Consider the following 16,515-nt stretch of genomic DNA (forward strand, 5'->3'; position numbering starts at 1 on the left):
CTACACCACCTTTCCAGAGACTGGGAATAAAAATGTCATCTTTATACTGGCCTGGTCCCGCTGGAGGGAAGGTTAATTCACAGCCCGTGGAAACCCGGACCCTGCAGGCTGTTTGGTGGGTTTATGTAAAGCACCGCTGGAAGGAGCTCCGCCAGCCTGGTAAAGCGGTGGTGTGGGTCCTGCGCCCCTTGGCCAGTCAGAAATTTCTGAATTTTGGGTAATGTGACATCAAAAGAGTTATGAAACATCCTTCCCAGAGGACTCTCACCCCACACTCGGAGCCGTTTGCCAACATGGGCTCTGAACCCCACCTCTGCGCCCCGTGGGAGCCCTCCTTAAAGAAAAAGGCACTTAAAATCAGAAATGAAAACGAGCTCGTCCTCAGCCTGCGAGCACCGACAGCTCGTGGCAACACGTCACCATAGCCTCACCCCTGTTGGTCTAAATGGCAGCTTCAGCGCTTATTAGCACTCCCGCCGTGCGGCTCTGCCCTGGGAGCTGGCTGGCGTGCTGGGGTCTGTGCCGGCACGGGGGGGTCCCGTCCTGGCACAACGGGGGTCCCATCCCAGCACGCTGTTGCTGTCGTTGCAGGGAGGGCCAGGAGTCCCCGGAGCAGTGGCAGCGGATGTACGGGCGCTGCTCGGGCAATGAGGTCTACCACATCCGAATGGGCGACAGCAAGTTCTTCATGGAGTACGAGGGGAAGAGCTTCACCTACGCCGCCTTCCACGCGCACAAGAAGTGAGGGCAGCGGGGTGACGGGCAGGGGTGGGCAGGGCGTATCTGCCAGTCTGCATCCCTGGGGGGTCAGGGCTGGGGCTGGAGGGTGCTGCGAGGTCCTTTGTGCAGGGACAGAGCCCCAAAGGGACATTTCTCCAGCTGTGACTGCCCACGTTGTGCTCCCGGCACAGGTACGGCGTCTGCCTGATCGGCATCCGGAGGGAGGAGAACAAAAGCATCCTGCTGAACCCCGGCCCGCGGCACATCATGGCAGCGTCCGACACCTGCTTTTACATCAACATCACCAAGGAGGAGAACTCTGCCTTCATCTTCAAGCAGGAGGAGAAACAGAAGAAGAAGGGCTTTGCGGGAAGAGGCACCTACGACGGCCCGTCCCGCCTGCCTGTGCACAGCATCATCGCCAGCATGGGTGAGTCGGCCGGGCCTCGGCGGGGCTCCCCGGGAGGGCAGGGCAGGATCCCGCACACGCCGCTCCGGCTCCTTCCCAGGTTTGGTTTCAGCTCCTTCCCCAGGTTTGGTTTTATTTTGCTTTTTGCAAACTCCTGGCCATGCCCACTACCTGGGTGTGGCTGGGAGCCACTGAAAATCCCTTTCCATCCCTCGTCCCAGTCGCCTCACCATTAACATACACACTGCTCCTTGTACCCTGGGTGCTCTCAGCAAGCTCAAATATCATTGTTAAAGCTCGTGATGTCCATTATCATTAATGGTATTTACATAAATCCATCAAGCTCTGGCTGGAAGAATAAATGCTGTTGGCTACATCCTAAATAACGTTTATGATTCACAGCCCAACAAAGAGCATAGTTTGCTCTGCAGCGAGTGGTGCATTTTTGCAAATAAAAAATACCATGAGTCATTACTTCCAGCTTGTATCTGGGGAGAGTGAGTTTTGGGGAGGCTGCGCTACACGGGCAGATTATATTTCAGGCAAATAATTTATGCATTCGTACTCACGAGCAGCAATTTGCATAGATTATCCGCCAGCAAGCCGCAAAGCACTTTGCTGAACAGCATTTGTCAATGATGTTCTCATTACGTGGCTTGTTCGCAGAGGGACGTTTGGCAAAGAGAAACGAGAGGGAGAGAAACCACGCGAGTGCAAGCAGGGCAGTGATGCCCAGCAAGCCCAGCGCCGGGCTTTGCCTGCTGGGAAACTCCGTGCGTTCCCGACCATCTAAAAGTCACTGTTTGGCCAAGACTCAGATGAGAGCCTCAGCAGGAGGTGGCCACAGCTGGGGGACGGGGAGGGTGATGCACAGCCCCGTGTGCTCCCCCTCGTCCCCATGCAGGGCTCAAGGGCGCGATGCTTTGCCGATGCAGCTCTCTTCACCTCCTTATAGCGTGTTTGCTGTGCTTCCTTCCCCACCGTGTCCAGGTACAGTAGCCATGGACCTGCAGAACACGGAGTGCCGCCCCGCTAACAGCAGCAAGCTGGCGCTGCCGGCGGAGAACGGCTCGGGCAACCGCCGGCCCAGCATCGCACCCGTCCTCGAGCTGGCCGACACCTCGTCCTTGCTGCCCTGCGACCTGCTCAGCGACCAGTCGGAAGACGAGATGACGCAGTCGGACGAGGAGGGGTCGGTGGTTGTGGAGTGAGTCGCCCGCCTCCGGTCAAGCCGTCCCTCGTATCAGAGAGACGGGGACCGTTGTCAATGACGGGCATTCAATGGTGCCTGAGGGAAGCCCCTCTCGGCGTTTTCTGAGCACACCAATGTCTATAACGTGGGCAGTCGCCACTTGGCCGTAAGCCTTTTGGGCTGCTTTGGAGAAGTCTTCTCTGGGTATCAGAGAAGTTGCGCTGAGCCAGACACTGCTGGGGATGGGCAGGGTTGTTCCGGCAGTCCTCTCGCCTCCCTTCACTCACCAACGTGAAGAGGATCCTTTTCTCCATTGCACATAAACAAAAAATACAAAATAAATGTTTACTGCAGCTTTAAAGCTGTTAATTTATGACAGCCAGATAAGCACTTGCTTTACTGGTTACCTGTTTGGATGCTGTCACAGTGATGTGGGGAGTGTACCAAGTATCTGCAAACTCCTACCAAGTGGCTCTTAATTCATGGCCACCTTTAGCCACTTTTTAAATGAAATTTCTGCTTCTGGTTCCATCAAAAATACAAATGGTGATATTTTAAATATCTGTTCACCAAAACAAACTCTAAAAATAGACCATGAGGTTTTTTGCTTCTTTATATGGCTCAGCATCGCCCCACTCTCCCAGAGCGTGCTGCCCTGTCTCCCTTCAACTGCACTCGATGGTCCTATCTGCTGCCTTCTCCACCCGTGCTGGGAACGTTGCCTATTCGCAATCTCATGACCCTTTCCATAGCAAAAATGATTCCTAAATATGTGTATTTTGGAAAATTGCCAGCTGCTGCAGGAGAGTTTTGCAAAGCATTTGCCAGTGATGTGCTTGAGCCCTGGGTCTGCTGCTTTGAAATGTGTTTCCCAGCATCTGAGAGCTGTATATGCAGAGAACTCTCCCCATGTCCTCACACTGCTGGATTTTCTCTCTGCTGCAGGTACGTGAAGGGCTACCCTCCCAACTCCCCCTACATTGGGAGCTCCCCGACTCTGTGCCACCTTTTACCCGAGAAAGCCCCTTTCTGCTGCCTGAGGCTGGACAAGGTACGATGGGGCTGCAGGCGGCTGCCCGGGGGCCGCGGCCCCCCGGGAGCGGGCGGCCGAGCGCTGCGCGCTGAGTCCCCGCGCTGCCTTCCACCGCACAGGGCTGCAAGCACAACAGCTTTGAAGATGCCAAAGCCTACGGGTTTAAGAACAAACTGATCATCGTTTCGGCAGAGACGGCTGGGAACGGACTGTATAACTTCATCGTCCCCCTTCGTGCGTACTATCGGTCCCGCAAAGAGCTGAACCCAATTGTGTTGCTGCTGGACAACAAGCAAGTACTTTTCCGCAGATGTTTTCCATCGCACCGAGCCCTCCCCTGTGTTTTCACGGGCATCTCATACTGTGGGGATGGGAGCGTGGGGGAATGGCAGCGCCACCGTTGGGTACCTTGGCCCTGGGGACTCCTGTGTGGGTTTTGTGTCTGTCTCTGTCCCGTGGACTTGCTGAACCACCTTGCTCTCTGTTGCTCTTCTTCCAGGCCTGAGCACCACTTTCTGGAAGCCATCTGTTGTTTCCCCATGGTTTACTACATGGAGGGCACGATTGACAAGTAGGTGTTTCCACGTGTGGCTGTACGGTGATGCCTAGATGTGTTGCATTTACCCCAGCCCAGACTTTTGGGTCATCCCACGAAAAGCCCCAGGGTTGGTACCGCAGAGCTGAGCCCGCCCTTGGCTTCTCGGGTTGTCGAACCCCCCCGGTAGTTGGGAGGAGGTGAAGAGCTGGTGGTTGGGAGCAGCCTGGGCTTGCTGTAGCACGTCGCAGCGTGCTGCTTCCCTGTGTCGTTTCCAAGGGCTGACCCTGCGCTCTTCTCTTTGGGGACTGCCCAGCCTGGACAGCTTGCTGCAGTGCGGCATCATCTACGCCGACAACCTGGTGGTTGTGGACAAGGAGAGCACGATGAGCGCCGAGGAGGACTACATGGCGGATGCAAAGACGATTGTCAACGTCCAGACCATGTTCAGGTGAGGGGTGACCACTGCCCCGGCTCCATCACGGCCACTTACCTCTGCTGGAGGCAAGACCAGGAAGGGTGCCGGTGGCTGTGGTGGTGGCTGCGGGCAGTGGAACACATCTGCGGCTGGGCTTGCTCTAGGAAACAGCGTCTAATCGGCTATTTCTGACCTCAGACAGGCATAGGGATGGTTTTGGTCTTCCTCAGGCTTTAAATGCAGGGAGTGCCCTCACTTCTGAGTGAGTGGCAGGACAACAGGTCTCTTTCCATTGCAGGCTCTTCCCCAGCCTCAGCATTATCACAGAGCTGACCCACCCCTCCAACATGAGGTTCATGCAGTTCAGAGCCAAGGACAGTTACTCCCTAGCCCTTTCCAAGCTAGAAAAGGTAAGAGAAGGTCTTCCCCTGCACGCGGGGCCTGGGAAGTCAATGCTGAGAGTGACCACGTTTGAGCTCCTCAAGGTCCTGTGCTCTTCTGCATGCTGCAGCTACCACAGTTAGTGTGCATCTTCCCGAGATAACCTGCAGCAAACCAATATGTGGCCAGTCAGTCTTCGGACTAGCTACCTCCTTCTACGTATTTATGTATTTGTTCGGTGGCTGGAGTTTGCGCTGCTTTGCCTACTGCTGTGCTGGGCACACTGGACCTCTGAAGCAGGTTTAATGCTGTGACTGCAGTAAGGGGGGGCAGCGGGGTCACTGTGCTGAGACAGATCTGCAAGGGGGTGAGTACCCCTGAACCAGCCACTGGGGCGTGTGAAAGGGCCCATGTCAAAACACCCCAACCATGTCTCACACATTTCCATGGAGAAAAAAACCCCTCTTTCAGCCAGTGTAAGGGTGCTGCCCTCATCCCCTCCTGGCTCACCCGCCAGAAACGCTACGCTGGTGTCCTCCCATTTTCATGAGTCTTCTAGTTTCTGTGCAACCAGTGTGCAGGGGAGGCTGCATGGTTTTGCTTTGCTAAATGCCCTGGAAGGATGTGAACCAGCCCCTGCCAACGGTGTTTGCCTGCGGGTGCTCACGTCTCCCCTTCCTTTTCCAGAAAGAGCGAGAGAACGGCTCCAACCTGGCCTTCATGTTCCGGCTGCCCTTTGCGGCTGGCAGGGTCTTCAGCATCAGCATGCTGGACACGCTGCTCTACCAGGTGAGAGCCCGATGGGCTCTGGGTGATGCACCCCTGCAGCTGCGGCCGCCCCTTTGCGTCTCCCGGTGAATAACCGAGCAAACCTTTTCTCCGGCTTCCCGCCCAAATGTCTCCCCCCAGTCATTCGTGAAGGACTACATGATCACCATCACTCGGTTGCTGCTGGGTCTCGACACCACGCCGGGCTCTGGCTACCTCTGTGCGGTAGGTGCCATGTCCCTCTGGGTTGAAACCATTGGGCCAAGAAAGCCTGGATCCAGTGGGATCTGTCACCCAGCGCGTGGGAGTGGCGGGTTTCCCTCTCCTGGGGAATGGCGGGGAGACGTTAGGCAGAACGTGCCAGGTCATTGCTCCCCTGCATCGTGTGTGGGGAACCTCAGCGCTACCAAGAACCCAAAAGCCCAAGAGCTGCCAAGGACCAAAGTCCCCGTTCTGAAGGCTGGGGTCGGAAATTGCCTCTGGTCTTTTTGTGGAGCCCATCTAGCTTTTGGGATTGACATCTCTGAGCTGGGTGAAGCTCAGGAGCAGCCCCGAGGTGCTCCTCAGCGGGCTCTGCATGGCGCAGGGCAGTTGATGTTGGTCCTCTGTTGCTCAGATGAAGATCACTGAAGATGACCTGTGGATCCGGACGTACGGCCGGCTCTTCCAGAAGCTCTGCTCTTCCAGTGCGGAGATTCCCATTGGGATTTACAGGACGGAGTCGCACATGTTTGCAACCTCCGAGGTAGGGGCACAGCGGTGGAGTGTGCCGGACAGGGGCTGCTGGTGGTCCCAGCCGAGCATCGCTGCCCAGCAGAGATGCGGTCCGTGAGGCTGGCTGGGTCCATGCCGCCTCTTGGACCTGGTTGCAGCAGCGGTGGGGAGGAGCGAGGGGAGGGGAAGCTTTGCCTTTGCTTCAGCGGCCCCATGTCTGCGTTATGGTGGCGGTGTCCCGGTTCCCCAGCCGGCTGAGCTGGCTCGGCGTCAATGCCCGTCTCCGGGTAGTGGCCTGGCTGCGGGCAGGTGGGGGGATTTTCTCGGCACAGCTCTGCAGTGCTGCGTGGCACCGAGTCCCCGGGGAGCGGGGGGATGTGGCACAGCCAGGCTGCCCGTTTGCTGGGCTGACACTTTATTTTTCCTTCCTTTTCCCCTGCTGCAGCCCCACGACATCAGAGCGCAGGTGAGTGCCGCTCGCATCCAGCCACCGGGCGCTCGGGCGGTGTCGGGCATTTCCCTGGCTGGCAGCGCTGCGTCCTGGTCCCCCCCGACATGGAGGCTGACCCGCGGGCAAGCGCTGGGCTGGCTTATGCCAGTGGCTTCTCTGGCCACCGAGAGCCACCGCGCGCCTTGTGCCGGCGGTCACCCCCGGTGCTGGTGTGGCACTGCCTGTCCCCACGGACAGGAAAAGCCCTCGGAGCCCTGAGGTGTAATTAACTGGGATACGGGGCAGGGCAGTGAGCCAGGCTCCGTTTTAAATACCTTCAGTTTTCAGCTTTGTAGGAAGCAGCTACAGGGAGCCAAAAGTTGACATTTAATTAAACGCAACCCACCTCTTTCTTAGAGCTGCTTTAAAGCGCTTTATTAAGGAATTCTGGCTCACCAGTGGGGATTGCTGTGTCGGAGACGCGGCAGCACGTCTGCTGTAAGATGAAAGAGAGGGAGACGAGGGCTCGGCTGGCCCTTGGGCAGCCCAGGGATAATCGTGGGAGAGGAGATGGCAGGCGCCCATTAGACTCCACTTAACAGTGCTTATCCCAAATCTGCCGGCCAGGTAGTTTTAGCAGCACAGAGATGATGTGCTGGGAGAGTGCGTGGGGATCAGAGGAAGGATCCCGTCCCGTGGGAGAGATCCCACCCCATCAGAGACAGGACAGGCTCCTTTTGGCACCCCCCGCCCCCCCGTGACCTGCTGGGCTTCCAGTCACAGATCTCAATCAACGTCGAGGACTGCGAGGACACAAAGGATGTCAAGGAGCACTGGGGCATCAAGACCAGCCACCACAGGAACTCGTGCTCCAGCGACCAGTCCGAGCACCCGCTGCTGCGGCGCAAGAGCATGCAGTGGGCGCGCCGGCTGAGCAGGAAGGGCAACAAGCACTCCAGCAAGACGGCCGAGTGGATCAGCCAGCAGCGCCTCAGCTTGTACCGGCGCTCCGAGAGGCAGGAGCTTTCCGAGCTTGTCAAAAACCGTATGAAGCACCTGGGCTTGCCCACAACCGGGTACGGTAAGTGCCGTTCAGTTGCGCTTCTCTACGGTGATGCATCCCGCTTGCAGGCTCCTCAGGTAACCCTGTGCCGAGCCCCACCCCAAGCCCAGCCTAACCCCAAGCTGAGCCTAACCCCATGCCAAGCCTAACCTTGCACCAAGTCTAACCCCGCAGGCGCTGCCAGGCCCGGCTCCGAGCAGCACCTCATTCCCCGGCTTGCTTGTGCTTCTGCAGACGAGCGCGTTCAGGCTGGGGCCCCGCAGCGCAGAGCCCCCTCGCCTGCCACCCCCGCCGGCTGCAGGCAGCCACCCCCGTTTCAGGGCTCGGGGATGGGTCCAGGCAGGAGTTTGCAGCGGCAGAGTCACTCTCGCCCTTCTGCCTGCAGCTGGACCCAGCGCCGCCGTGCAGCCTTCGGGCGCGATGCCCCGCTTGCCCCCCACTTTCTGGCCATGCAGTAACGGTGGTTCAGGACACGCTGACTCCAAGCCAGCAAAACCCTTCTGCCCGAGAGCCCCCCAGTGCGGCAGGGAGAGGTGAAGCCCCATCAGCTGGCACAAACCCCTTCTGTTATAGACTTTAATCCTTCATAAAACTCTTCCACGGAAAACATTGCGGTAGCTACAGGGCTGAGCGGTTTGCTTCATTGTGTGTGAAACTAGTGTCTGCAGGCTGTGGTGAGCCCACCCAGCCCGGGGGCGTCCGCAGCGCTCAGGGTCCCTCCGTGCAGCCGCATTTCTCGTGAAGCTTCTCACCTGCCCGTCGGTGCTGGCGTCTGTGTCCCCCCCGGATGATTCCCCACCCTTGGTTACGACAAAGTCTGTAGCCCACAGCTTCCTTGGTTTGGTTGGTTTGGTTGGTTTTTTTTTTTTTTTTCCTTTCTTTCTTTTAAGCCATCCTGTGCTGCTGCCTGTTTGCTCCATCCTCGAAGAGCGTCCGTCCGCCCCTGCCCACATGCACGCTGGCACCGTGCCCTGGCTGGGCCAGGAGCCGATTTTGGGTGGCTGGTGGGGGGATTCCTCCTCTCCCATCTTGGCTTCTCCCTTGCATCCATTCAGGGATGTGAAAGAGGAGGAGAAAATATAAAGAAATGCAATGCAGGAGGGGGTTTGGAGTCGGAGGGCAAACGGACCGGCTGCGGGCATCGGCCAGCCTCCGCGGGCGGGGAGGCAGGAGAGCCGGCCTGCGGCGGCACAGCGGGGGCACGGGGCACGCCAGGCGGGGGCTTGCAGCGGCGCATCCCCCGCCTCTTTTTTCCCTACATTACTAGTCCTAAAAGTTTCTGCTGTTTTTTCTGGGGGACTCCCAGCTCCCCTCAGCTCTGTTGCAGAGTCCGGAGCACGGCTGATGACATTTGCTGCCTTAAAAAAGCTGTTTTACACAGCTGCCGGGCGTGGGAAGCCGGGAAAGAAGGTGCAGCCGAAGCACAGCCCACACACCCGAAGCAAGCGGTGCGGCAGCGTGTGCCGCTGAGGGCAGGCCACGGCGTGGCATCCCCTGCAAGCGCGGGCAGAGGCTAAGGCAGAGGCGGCTTCCCCGTCTGAACGGCCTCGGCTGAGGATGCCGAGGGGCTGCCCTGCATCCCCGCCTGCCGGGACGCTCAGGGCACCGTTGGCTGGGTTAGCGTCAGTTTGCATCCTTCACCTGGCCGATCCGGCAAATTTTGGCTGGAGCAAACTGGGGGAGCTCCGGCACGCGAAGGGGCAGCGGGGGTTGCAGGACCCGTCTCCCATCGGGGCGGGAGGGTGATGCCTGGCCGGGAGCGGGGCGTTGGGCATGGCGGGGGGACCGGCAGCTCCCTGGCCCCTGCAGCACGTCTGCGGCCGGCTGTGCCCCGGACAGCGTGTTGTCACTGTGTGTCACCGTCCGTGTCTGGACACCCATGGCATTTTGGAAGAACACGTTGCTCTGCCTTCTCCCCCTTTCCTTTTTCTTTTGCTCATTTTATTGCTGCAGTGCAGGAGCTCGTCTCTGATATTTGCCGAATCATGGCTTGCTGACCTCTCTCTCTCTCTCTGTTTATGTCTGTGCCTTTCCCTGTATGTTCTGTAGAGGATGTAGCAAATTTAACAGCCAGTGATGTGATGAATCGGGTAAACCTGGGATATTTGCAAGGTAATTCCCGTTCCCTGGGAGTCCCGCGTGACTCACGGCGTGCAGCATACAACAAGATCATGCCAGCTAAGCCCAATCCACACCCTTGCCGGTTTTCACCTTAGATACCCGAGCCTTTCAAGCGCTAATTTGATGGGTGACATTGGAAAACAAAAGTCCTGCAGCGATGGTGCAAACGCAGGGCTCTTTAACGTCACGGAGATAAAAACCTGAGGGACCCTTTTCTAGCCGAGTTCTTACAGGGAAATCACAGCCCTGTTGTTAAAAAAAACCCTCCCTCCTTTGCTTTGCAAGTTGGTTTTGGTCTGTAAAGCCAGCGGCAGTGCGAGGAGGGGATTCGCGGGAGGCCGAGCGCAGCGGAGCTGCCGGCGCGCGCTGCAAGGTGACGCTGGAGCTCCTGCACCGGCCCCTTCGCCTCTCGGCTGCTGTGGGGCAGCCGCAGCTCCGGGGCAAGGCGGCACTTGGAAAGCCCTTCGCAGCCCTTGGTTTGTGTTACTGGACAGCTCTCTAGCGTTGGCAAACCCCGTTTTCTAACCGGGGAGGTGCTGGGCTTGGCGCGAGGCAGCAGCTGCCGCCGCAAGCGCGCTCATGCTGCAGATGCCCCGGGGCACCTTGTTGGCGTCTGCGGGAGCTGCAGGGTTTTTGCACCATTTACACCTTTACGCAGGGGTGTAAAGTGCGCCAGAAAGGCCCCTTTTTACTGCAGCAGCCTAGAGATTAGCAATAGCCCGACCTAGCTGGATTTTAGGCTTCGCTAGCCCACGCTTAAGGTGAAAAGTTGGCATTTTCCTATGAACTGTGTCCTTCATCAGAGAAGCAGCCCCAGCTGGGGCTCATGGAAGCCCCACGCCAGCAGAGTATATTGCCAGCTGGCCGGCGGGTGCTGCGCAGAGCTCAGACCCCGCTGGTATCTCCCCCTCCCGCAGAAGAGCTGGGGCTGAGGAAGAGCCCGTGTCCTGCCACAGAGGGGCCCAGCACCATCAATTCACTCCCCGCTAAGCCAGGAGACCCCACGGGGAACGTCCGACGTGGTGGCATCGCTGCCGGGGGCTGCGTGGGGGCGGGAGCTGGAGCTCAGCGCTGGCTCCCCCCCCCCCCCAAAAAAAAATTGCTGGAGGTTGTGGCTGGGCTGAGCCCTGCCGCCGTGCCGCAGGGGACGATATGGCAATATACTTGGGTTTAGCAGTGCCTGGCTCGGCTGCATGGGGGTCAGGAAAAGGTGCTTCCATGGAGCAGGGAAACCTGCCATGAACCAGGGCCCTTCCCCACCTCCCCCCGTCATGGCAAACCCCCGTGTCTCCCGTCGGGTCCCAGGGTCTGTGTGCCACCCGCGCCCCAGCATTGCCACCCCCTGTCCCCGCCTGGCTGTAAGGCTCAGCACTGGGATGGCCAAAGCTCTCCGGCGGCTCCAGGGACCGGCCGGCGCCTGGGGCTGGGCGCCCCGGCACGGGTCGGTGGGTCCCGCACAGCATCTCCCTGCGGGCAGTCCCAGCCCTGCGCTGGCTGCGGCAGCTTCTGTGGCCTCAGAGGTGCCAGGGAGGTGCCTGAGCAGCAAAACAAGGGTCTCGTGTGCCCCTGCAAGCGCCTCTGTGTGCCGTACCGGTGCGATCCGGCCACGGGGATGGCCCGGGGTCCATCTGGACGTGCACTGGCCAAATGCATGGCAAAGGCAGCCTGGGGGGGACCTGTTTGTGTCCCTGTCCAGGGGGCCAGGCCTGGCAGCTGTGGTGGCTTGAGCTGCTGTGGCTTAGCTCATGGCTGGAGAAAAGCACCACTTCAGAGGTTTCACCCCAGTCCTGAGGCCGAAGAGCAGCAGTGCTCCTCGCCCACGGGCTGGCTTGGCCACTGCGCTGTGCCCAGGGTGATCGTGCACCTATGGGCACTGTCGTGGCAGGGGACTCGGCCCGTGTCCCGCCGTGTGGCAGGGCAGCCTTTGACCGGGGGATCCGCTCCGGATCGCAGCCGGGGCAGGGGACAGCAGGGACGGGGTGGTGGGAGCAGCAGGACGGGTCACAGGGAGAAGCCCCGCGTTAACGCCTGTCCCGGTGGCCGGTCCCTGGTCCTGCTGCCCGCCAAACCGAGCTCCGTTTGTCCGAGATCGGCAAACACCTGGTGTGCACTGATGCTGCTCAGAGGGGCCTTTCTGATAGCCGGGAGAGGTGTCCCAGTGACAAGCCTTGCAGCAAGCTGGTGTCCCGCCGCGCTCATCATGCTGCCCCTGGCGTCCGTCTGTCCGTCCCCTCTCCATCCTGTCCCTCCGCACCCAGTCACTCAGTCTGTAAATGGTGTTATTTGTCGCAGCTTCCACCCCCTCCCCGGCCGCCCGCAGCCTTGCACCCCCATTCATTTCACCCATGATCTTGTTCTCAGCTATTTCGGAAAGCGCAGGGCCCCCCCGGCCTCGAGGCCGCCCGCTCGCCCCGCGCAGCACCCATGGGTGCAGCTCTCGGTGGCCCTGAGCCTCCCCAGGAGGTCACCGTAGTTTAGAGCCATCCCCAAATGGCATCGATGGCTCTGAAACTCCACAGAGGTGGTTTTCCTTGGGCAGGAGAAAGAAGCAATTGTAGAACTAAATCCTCGTGCTGGATGATGCTAAATTAAGTAATTCAAGAAGGGGAGAAGTGGGCAGAGCGTTCGAGCGGCCCAGGGGGGTTTGGCTGCCCTGACCTGGTGGTTGGAGTTGGTGTGCTATACCTAACGTGGCAAGACTAACCTGTTCCCTTTTTTGCACTAAACCAAGGTAAGATGTCTTACTTCTTTTTTGGGGGGGGGCGAGCAGGGATTTTGAAGAATTATGTCTGCCAGTCCCCTGGGCTGTGCTGTGGTGGGGGAGCGGCTGGGGAGGCGCGAAGGGCGGTGGCAGCAATGCTCTTGGTGCTCTCCTGGCAGCAACGCCATTGCCCATGGCCTCCCTCCATGACGGGACTCATTTGCTGTCCTTGGGGACGAGCTGTGACCCCTCGGAGCCAGATGCTCAGGGGTAGCAAGGGCCACCGGGGCGTCCATCGGGGTGTCCGTCAGGGCATCCCTCATCAACTCTTTCCCCTTCTCGCAGATGAGATGAACGACCACCAGAACACCTTGTCCTACGTCCTGATCAATCCCCCCCCGGACACGCGGCTGGAGCTCAACGACATCGTGTAGGTGCTGCCCCTGCCCGCCCGCGGCCCCTGGGACACGGAGCCACTCGGCCGGGCTCCCCCCCGGGCCGGAGCGCTCCCCGTGCCCCCAGACCTGCCCCATCGCCGTGGGCTGGCCCCATCACATTGCTGTGATTTCTCATACAGGCCTGCAGTTTTTGCCACCTTCCCGGGCCGTTCCCCCTCCCCGTGTTCCTGAGCAGTGCCCAGGCCGCCCCAGCCCCAGCCGTGCTCGTCACTGCTCCGACCGGCAGCGCGGAGGTTTTCCCTTGCCTTTGGCCACTGTGCAGCGCCACGAGCAATAACTCCTAATTATTTTAACAGCTGCTGCGCCACCGCGAGCAGCAGCGAGCAGCACAGCACCGTGGGGCATCCCCACGTGTCCCGGCCTCGAGGATGGGCCAGACCCCAATTTAGGGGGTGCACAGCTCCCTCCTGCCATTGGGGAACTGCGGGGGGGTCCCAGTGGCATAACCAGGCTGTGCCCCGCAGGTACCTGATCCGCTCCGACCCGCTGGCCCACGTGGCCAACGACGGCCACAGCCGCAAGAGCAGCTGCAGCAACAAGCTGGGCCCCTGCAACCCCGAAACGCGCGACGAGACCCAGCTGTGAGCAGCCCCCCTGTGCCCCGCACCCCTGCCGGGGGCCGGCGGGCTCCGGGGAGAGGCGGTGAAGAAGAGGACGGCCAGCCGGAGGGGAAGGCTGCTGCCGCCCGTGGGTGCCTGTCGCCCCGGGGGAAGGCGATGCCCAGCCTGGCTTTGTGCCGTGGAAGGGATGCCCGGACCCCCCGGAGGGACGGGACAGCCGGACAGACCGACGGCCGCTGGTCATACGCCTCGTGGCTTTTAACTTTTTATACAAATACCGCAACTAGTGAGAAAGTCTTCGCTGGTGCTGGTGGGACGTGGCTGAGACCAGACGACAAATGACCCTGTGGGAGCAGGAGGACTGCGTTTAGTATTGTCCCCGGACGATGCAGGTCATTTGCATTTGATGGGGGTTGTCAATACAGGAGCAAAACTGCACCGAAACCCTTCTCCTCCTCTTTCTCCTCCTCTTCCCCCTCCTCCTCCTGCTCCTCCACCAGGTATCCCCCGGGGTACCAAACTTCTGCTCTTTCACCCGACTCATGTTCTTCACCCTCTGTTGGTTTTCTGTTACGGGCATCGATGAGAGGAGCGCTCGGAGCTCTGCCGGGAGGCAGGGAAGGACTCGCCGGTGGCCGTGGGACGGCTGGGCTGGGATGGGACGGGGCGGTGCGGCCACCTCCGGTGCCATGGCAGGGGCTGCACTGCCTCCAGCGTGTCTGGAGGTCTGAGAACCAAACCACACCAGACCCAGGTGACGGAGAGCCATGCCATCCCTGCGGCAATGCCTGTCATCACACCTGCCCGGCTCTAGCCCGAGCCCCAACTGCAGGCACCGTGTCCCTGGGTTTGCGTCCCCTGCCGAGCTTGTCCCCCATCGCTGCTGCTGCTGGAGCTGCCTGGGGCTGCCCGGGGGGACGAGGGACGCGGGGGTCCCCGTACAGGGGGTCGGACGGGGCAGGCTGGCCGGGGACACGCACCGTTGGGTGTTGTGGGTCGGTGTCACGGCTCGGCCCCTTCCCCTCCTTCCCGGGGCAGGTTGGGGCCCGACACCCCCCGGCTGCGCAGCCGGGGCCTGGCTTTCCCTCCGTCCCCTCCCCTGGGTCACGGACTGGTGACACCGTTAAAGGCAGCGGGTTCTGCCCGCCGCGGCCCCCAGCAGCTCCCTCCGTCCGTGCTCAACTTTAGAACCCAAAACCACGCGTCCGAGCGGCTTCGCCTGCAGCAGAGGTGCATGGATGTACAGAACAGCGTTAAACCACACGCCGCAGCATAGCGTACGCTGGCCAGCCGCTTGCGGTCTGCATCGGCCGCTCCCTAGGGACCTTTCGATAGCAGAAACACGAGATGTATTTTCCATCTATTTTTGCACACTTACTTACAACATTGATGCGTAAAAGTTTTATTTGACTGCCAAGTGAATAACCGAGTTGTTAACTTTATATACTTTTGCATTCACATATTAAAACTCCGATGTGATTTTTTTTTTTTTTTTTTTTTTCTTTCCTCTTTAAATGAGAAGCCTGTAAAGCACAACTTTGCCATGAAATCCCATCAGCCGTCCCGGACTTGCTGCCAGCTGAACAGTTTAATGCCATTAACATTCGCTGTTAACACCTCCAATAAAAGTTGTTTACAAAAAAAACCACCACACCCCACAGACCACCAAATCTGTTTAAAAAGTGTCATTTTTAAACAGTTGGTGAGGTGTCCCGGGGCAGCCCCTGCCCGTCCTGCCCATCCCGTGGGAAAAGCAGCGCTGGGGAGAAATGTGCATGAGCGGGACGAGGCTGGCCGGGGTAGGGCCCGTCCCGAGGCTGGCGTTGCCTCGAGAAGGTGCTGGGAAAGCCCTCCGGGGCCTGGCTGGGGTTTGGGGTCAGTGTTTTTGTTTGGTTTTTTTTTTTTTTAATTGTTATTTGTGCCTGACGTGCCGGTGACGAGGCCCTGGGTGCCCTGCACCAGGCACCGTCAGCCGACGGCGCGCCACGGGCTCGGCGAGCAATGAGCCCGGCCTTTCCCCTACGCTTAGATGTGGGCACACAGAACTGTCTCTGACGCTGTTTTGGGTTGTTTTGGTTTGGTTTTTTTTTAATTATTAATTTTTTTATCTCTTTGGTGAAGGCAGATACATGTTTTATTTCCTTCCATTTGTAACTTAGCATGCCAAAAGCATCATTTAAAATAAAGTTTTTGTAGGCTAAAAAGTGAGCGCAGTTGAAGTACAAAAGCAGACGTTGGGCCTGTGTTAATTTGAAGCTCAGATAACTCCAGAGATGCCTCTTCAAGTGTTAATATATTTAATTGTCTAGATTTCAGACAGATTCCAAGCAGCATGGAGGATGTGATTACCCGCACGTGTTTAACTACTCAGAACATGAGTGTTTCATATTTTTTTTTCGTTTGCCTGGCTGCCGGGTAAAGGCCTCCGTCAGCGCAGCGGCTGCGGGCGCAGAGCAGCGGGCGCAGCTCCGGCAGCGCCGCGCTCCTCGGCCAACCCCGGTGCCGCAGCACCCGGCGCCCGGGAGAGCAGGGCGCGAGGGGTCCTTGCGCCGGGGCCCCGCGGGAGCTGGGCTTTGGGTGCCTCTCCTCCCCGGCGGGGCGCTCCCAGGCCTGACCCACCCTTAGTTCGAGGAGATCATTAGCGTGAAAGGAAACCCACGTACCAAAAGAAGTATAGACTACATGCGGTCTGTGCTACTACTAAAATAACAACCCTCAGTATTACTGTATTTTGACAATGCTTCTGTTTGTTTAATGTATAAATATATGTATTTAAAAGGAAAGCTATGTGTATAAACCATACGCGTTTTGCATACGTTCTTTCTATGGTGTAAATTTATAGCAGACATTCTAATGGGATGTTGAAATAAATACTGTAGATACTTACCTGTGGTCGATGCAAGTCTAAGAACAAACGTTTAATTTTTCTAATTCTTTAGACTCCGTTACAATACTAATGTAAAAACAAAAGTATTTTATTTTTGTAATGGTCCTGGAAACGTTGATGCATCA

General features: G+C 58.7%; 1 protein-coding gene across 4 annotated transcripts in view; it reads left to right on the forward strand.

The window, feature by feature from the left end:
* KCNT1 (potassium sodium-activated channel subfamily T member 1) overlaps positions 1-13,528 on the forward strand; it is a gene marked incomplete at both ends in the record, with an annotated part of 88,014 nt that extends 74,486 nt beyond the window's left edge. For 2 of the 4 annotated variants that reach the window (XM_082327138.1, XM_082327139.1), the window contains 16 exons: positions 592-741; positions 912-1,150; positions 2,120-2,336; positions 3,267-3,372; positions 3,474-3,650; positions 3,861-3,925; positions 4,206-4,340; positions 4,606-4,717; positions 5,376-5,477; positions 5,598-5,681; positions 6,073-6,201; positions 6,616-6,636; positions 7,378-7,681; positions 9,713-9,775; positions 12,831-12,915; positions 13,408-13,528. In XM_082327138.1, coding sequence (XP_082183264.1) covers positions 592-741; positions 912-1,150; positions 2,120-2,336; positions 3,267-3,372; positions 3,474-3,650; positions 3,861-3,925; positions 4,206-4,340; positions 4,606-4,717; positions 5,376-5,477; positions 5,598-5,681; positions 6,073-6,201; positions 6,616-6,636; positions 7,378-7,681; positions 9,713-9,775; positions 12,831-12,915; positions 13,408-13,528 — 2,110 coding nt within the window. The remainder of the gene's footprint in view (positions 1-591; positions 742-911; positions 1,151-2,119; positions 2,337-3,266; positions 3,373-3,473; positions 3,651-3,860; positions 3,926-4,205; positions 4,341-4,605; positions 4,718-5,375; positions 5,478-5,597; positions 5,682-6,072; positions 6,202-6,615; positions 6,637-7,377; positions 7,682-9,712; positions 9,776-12,830; positions 12,916-13,407) is intronic. The other 2 variants (XM_082327141.1, XM_082327140.1) reach the window with 1 other exon arrangement.
* Positions 13,529-16,515: the final 2,987 nt, after the last annotated feature.

The sequence above is a fragment of the Platalea leucorodia genome, assembly GCF_965183815.1.
Source record: "Platalea leucorodia genome assembly, chromosome: 15".
Lineage (NCBI taxonomy): Eukaryota > Metazoa > Chordata > Aves > Pelecaniformes > Threskiornithidae > Platalea > Platalea leucorodia.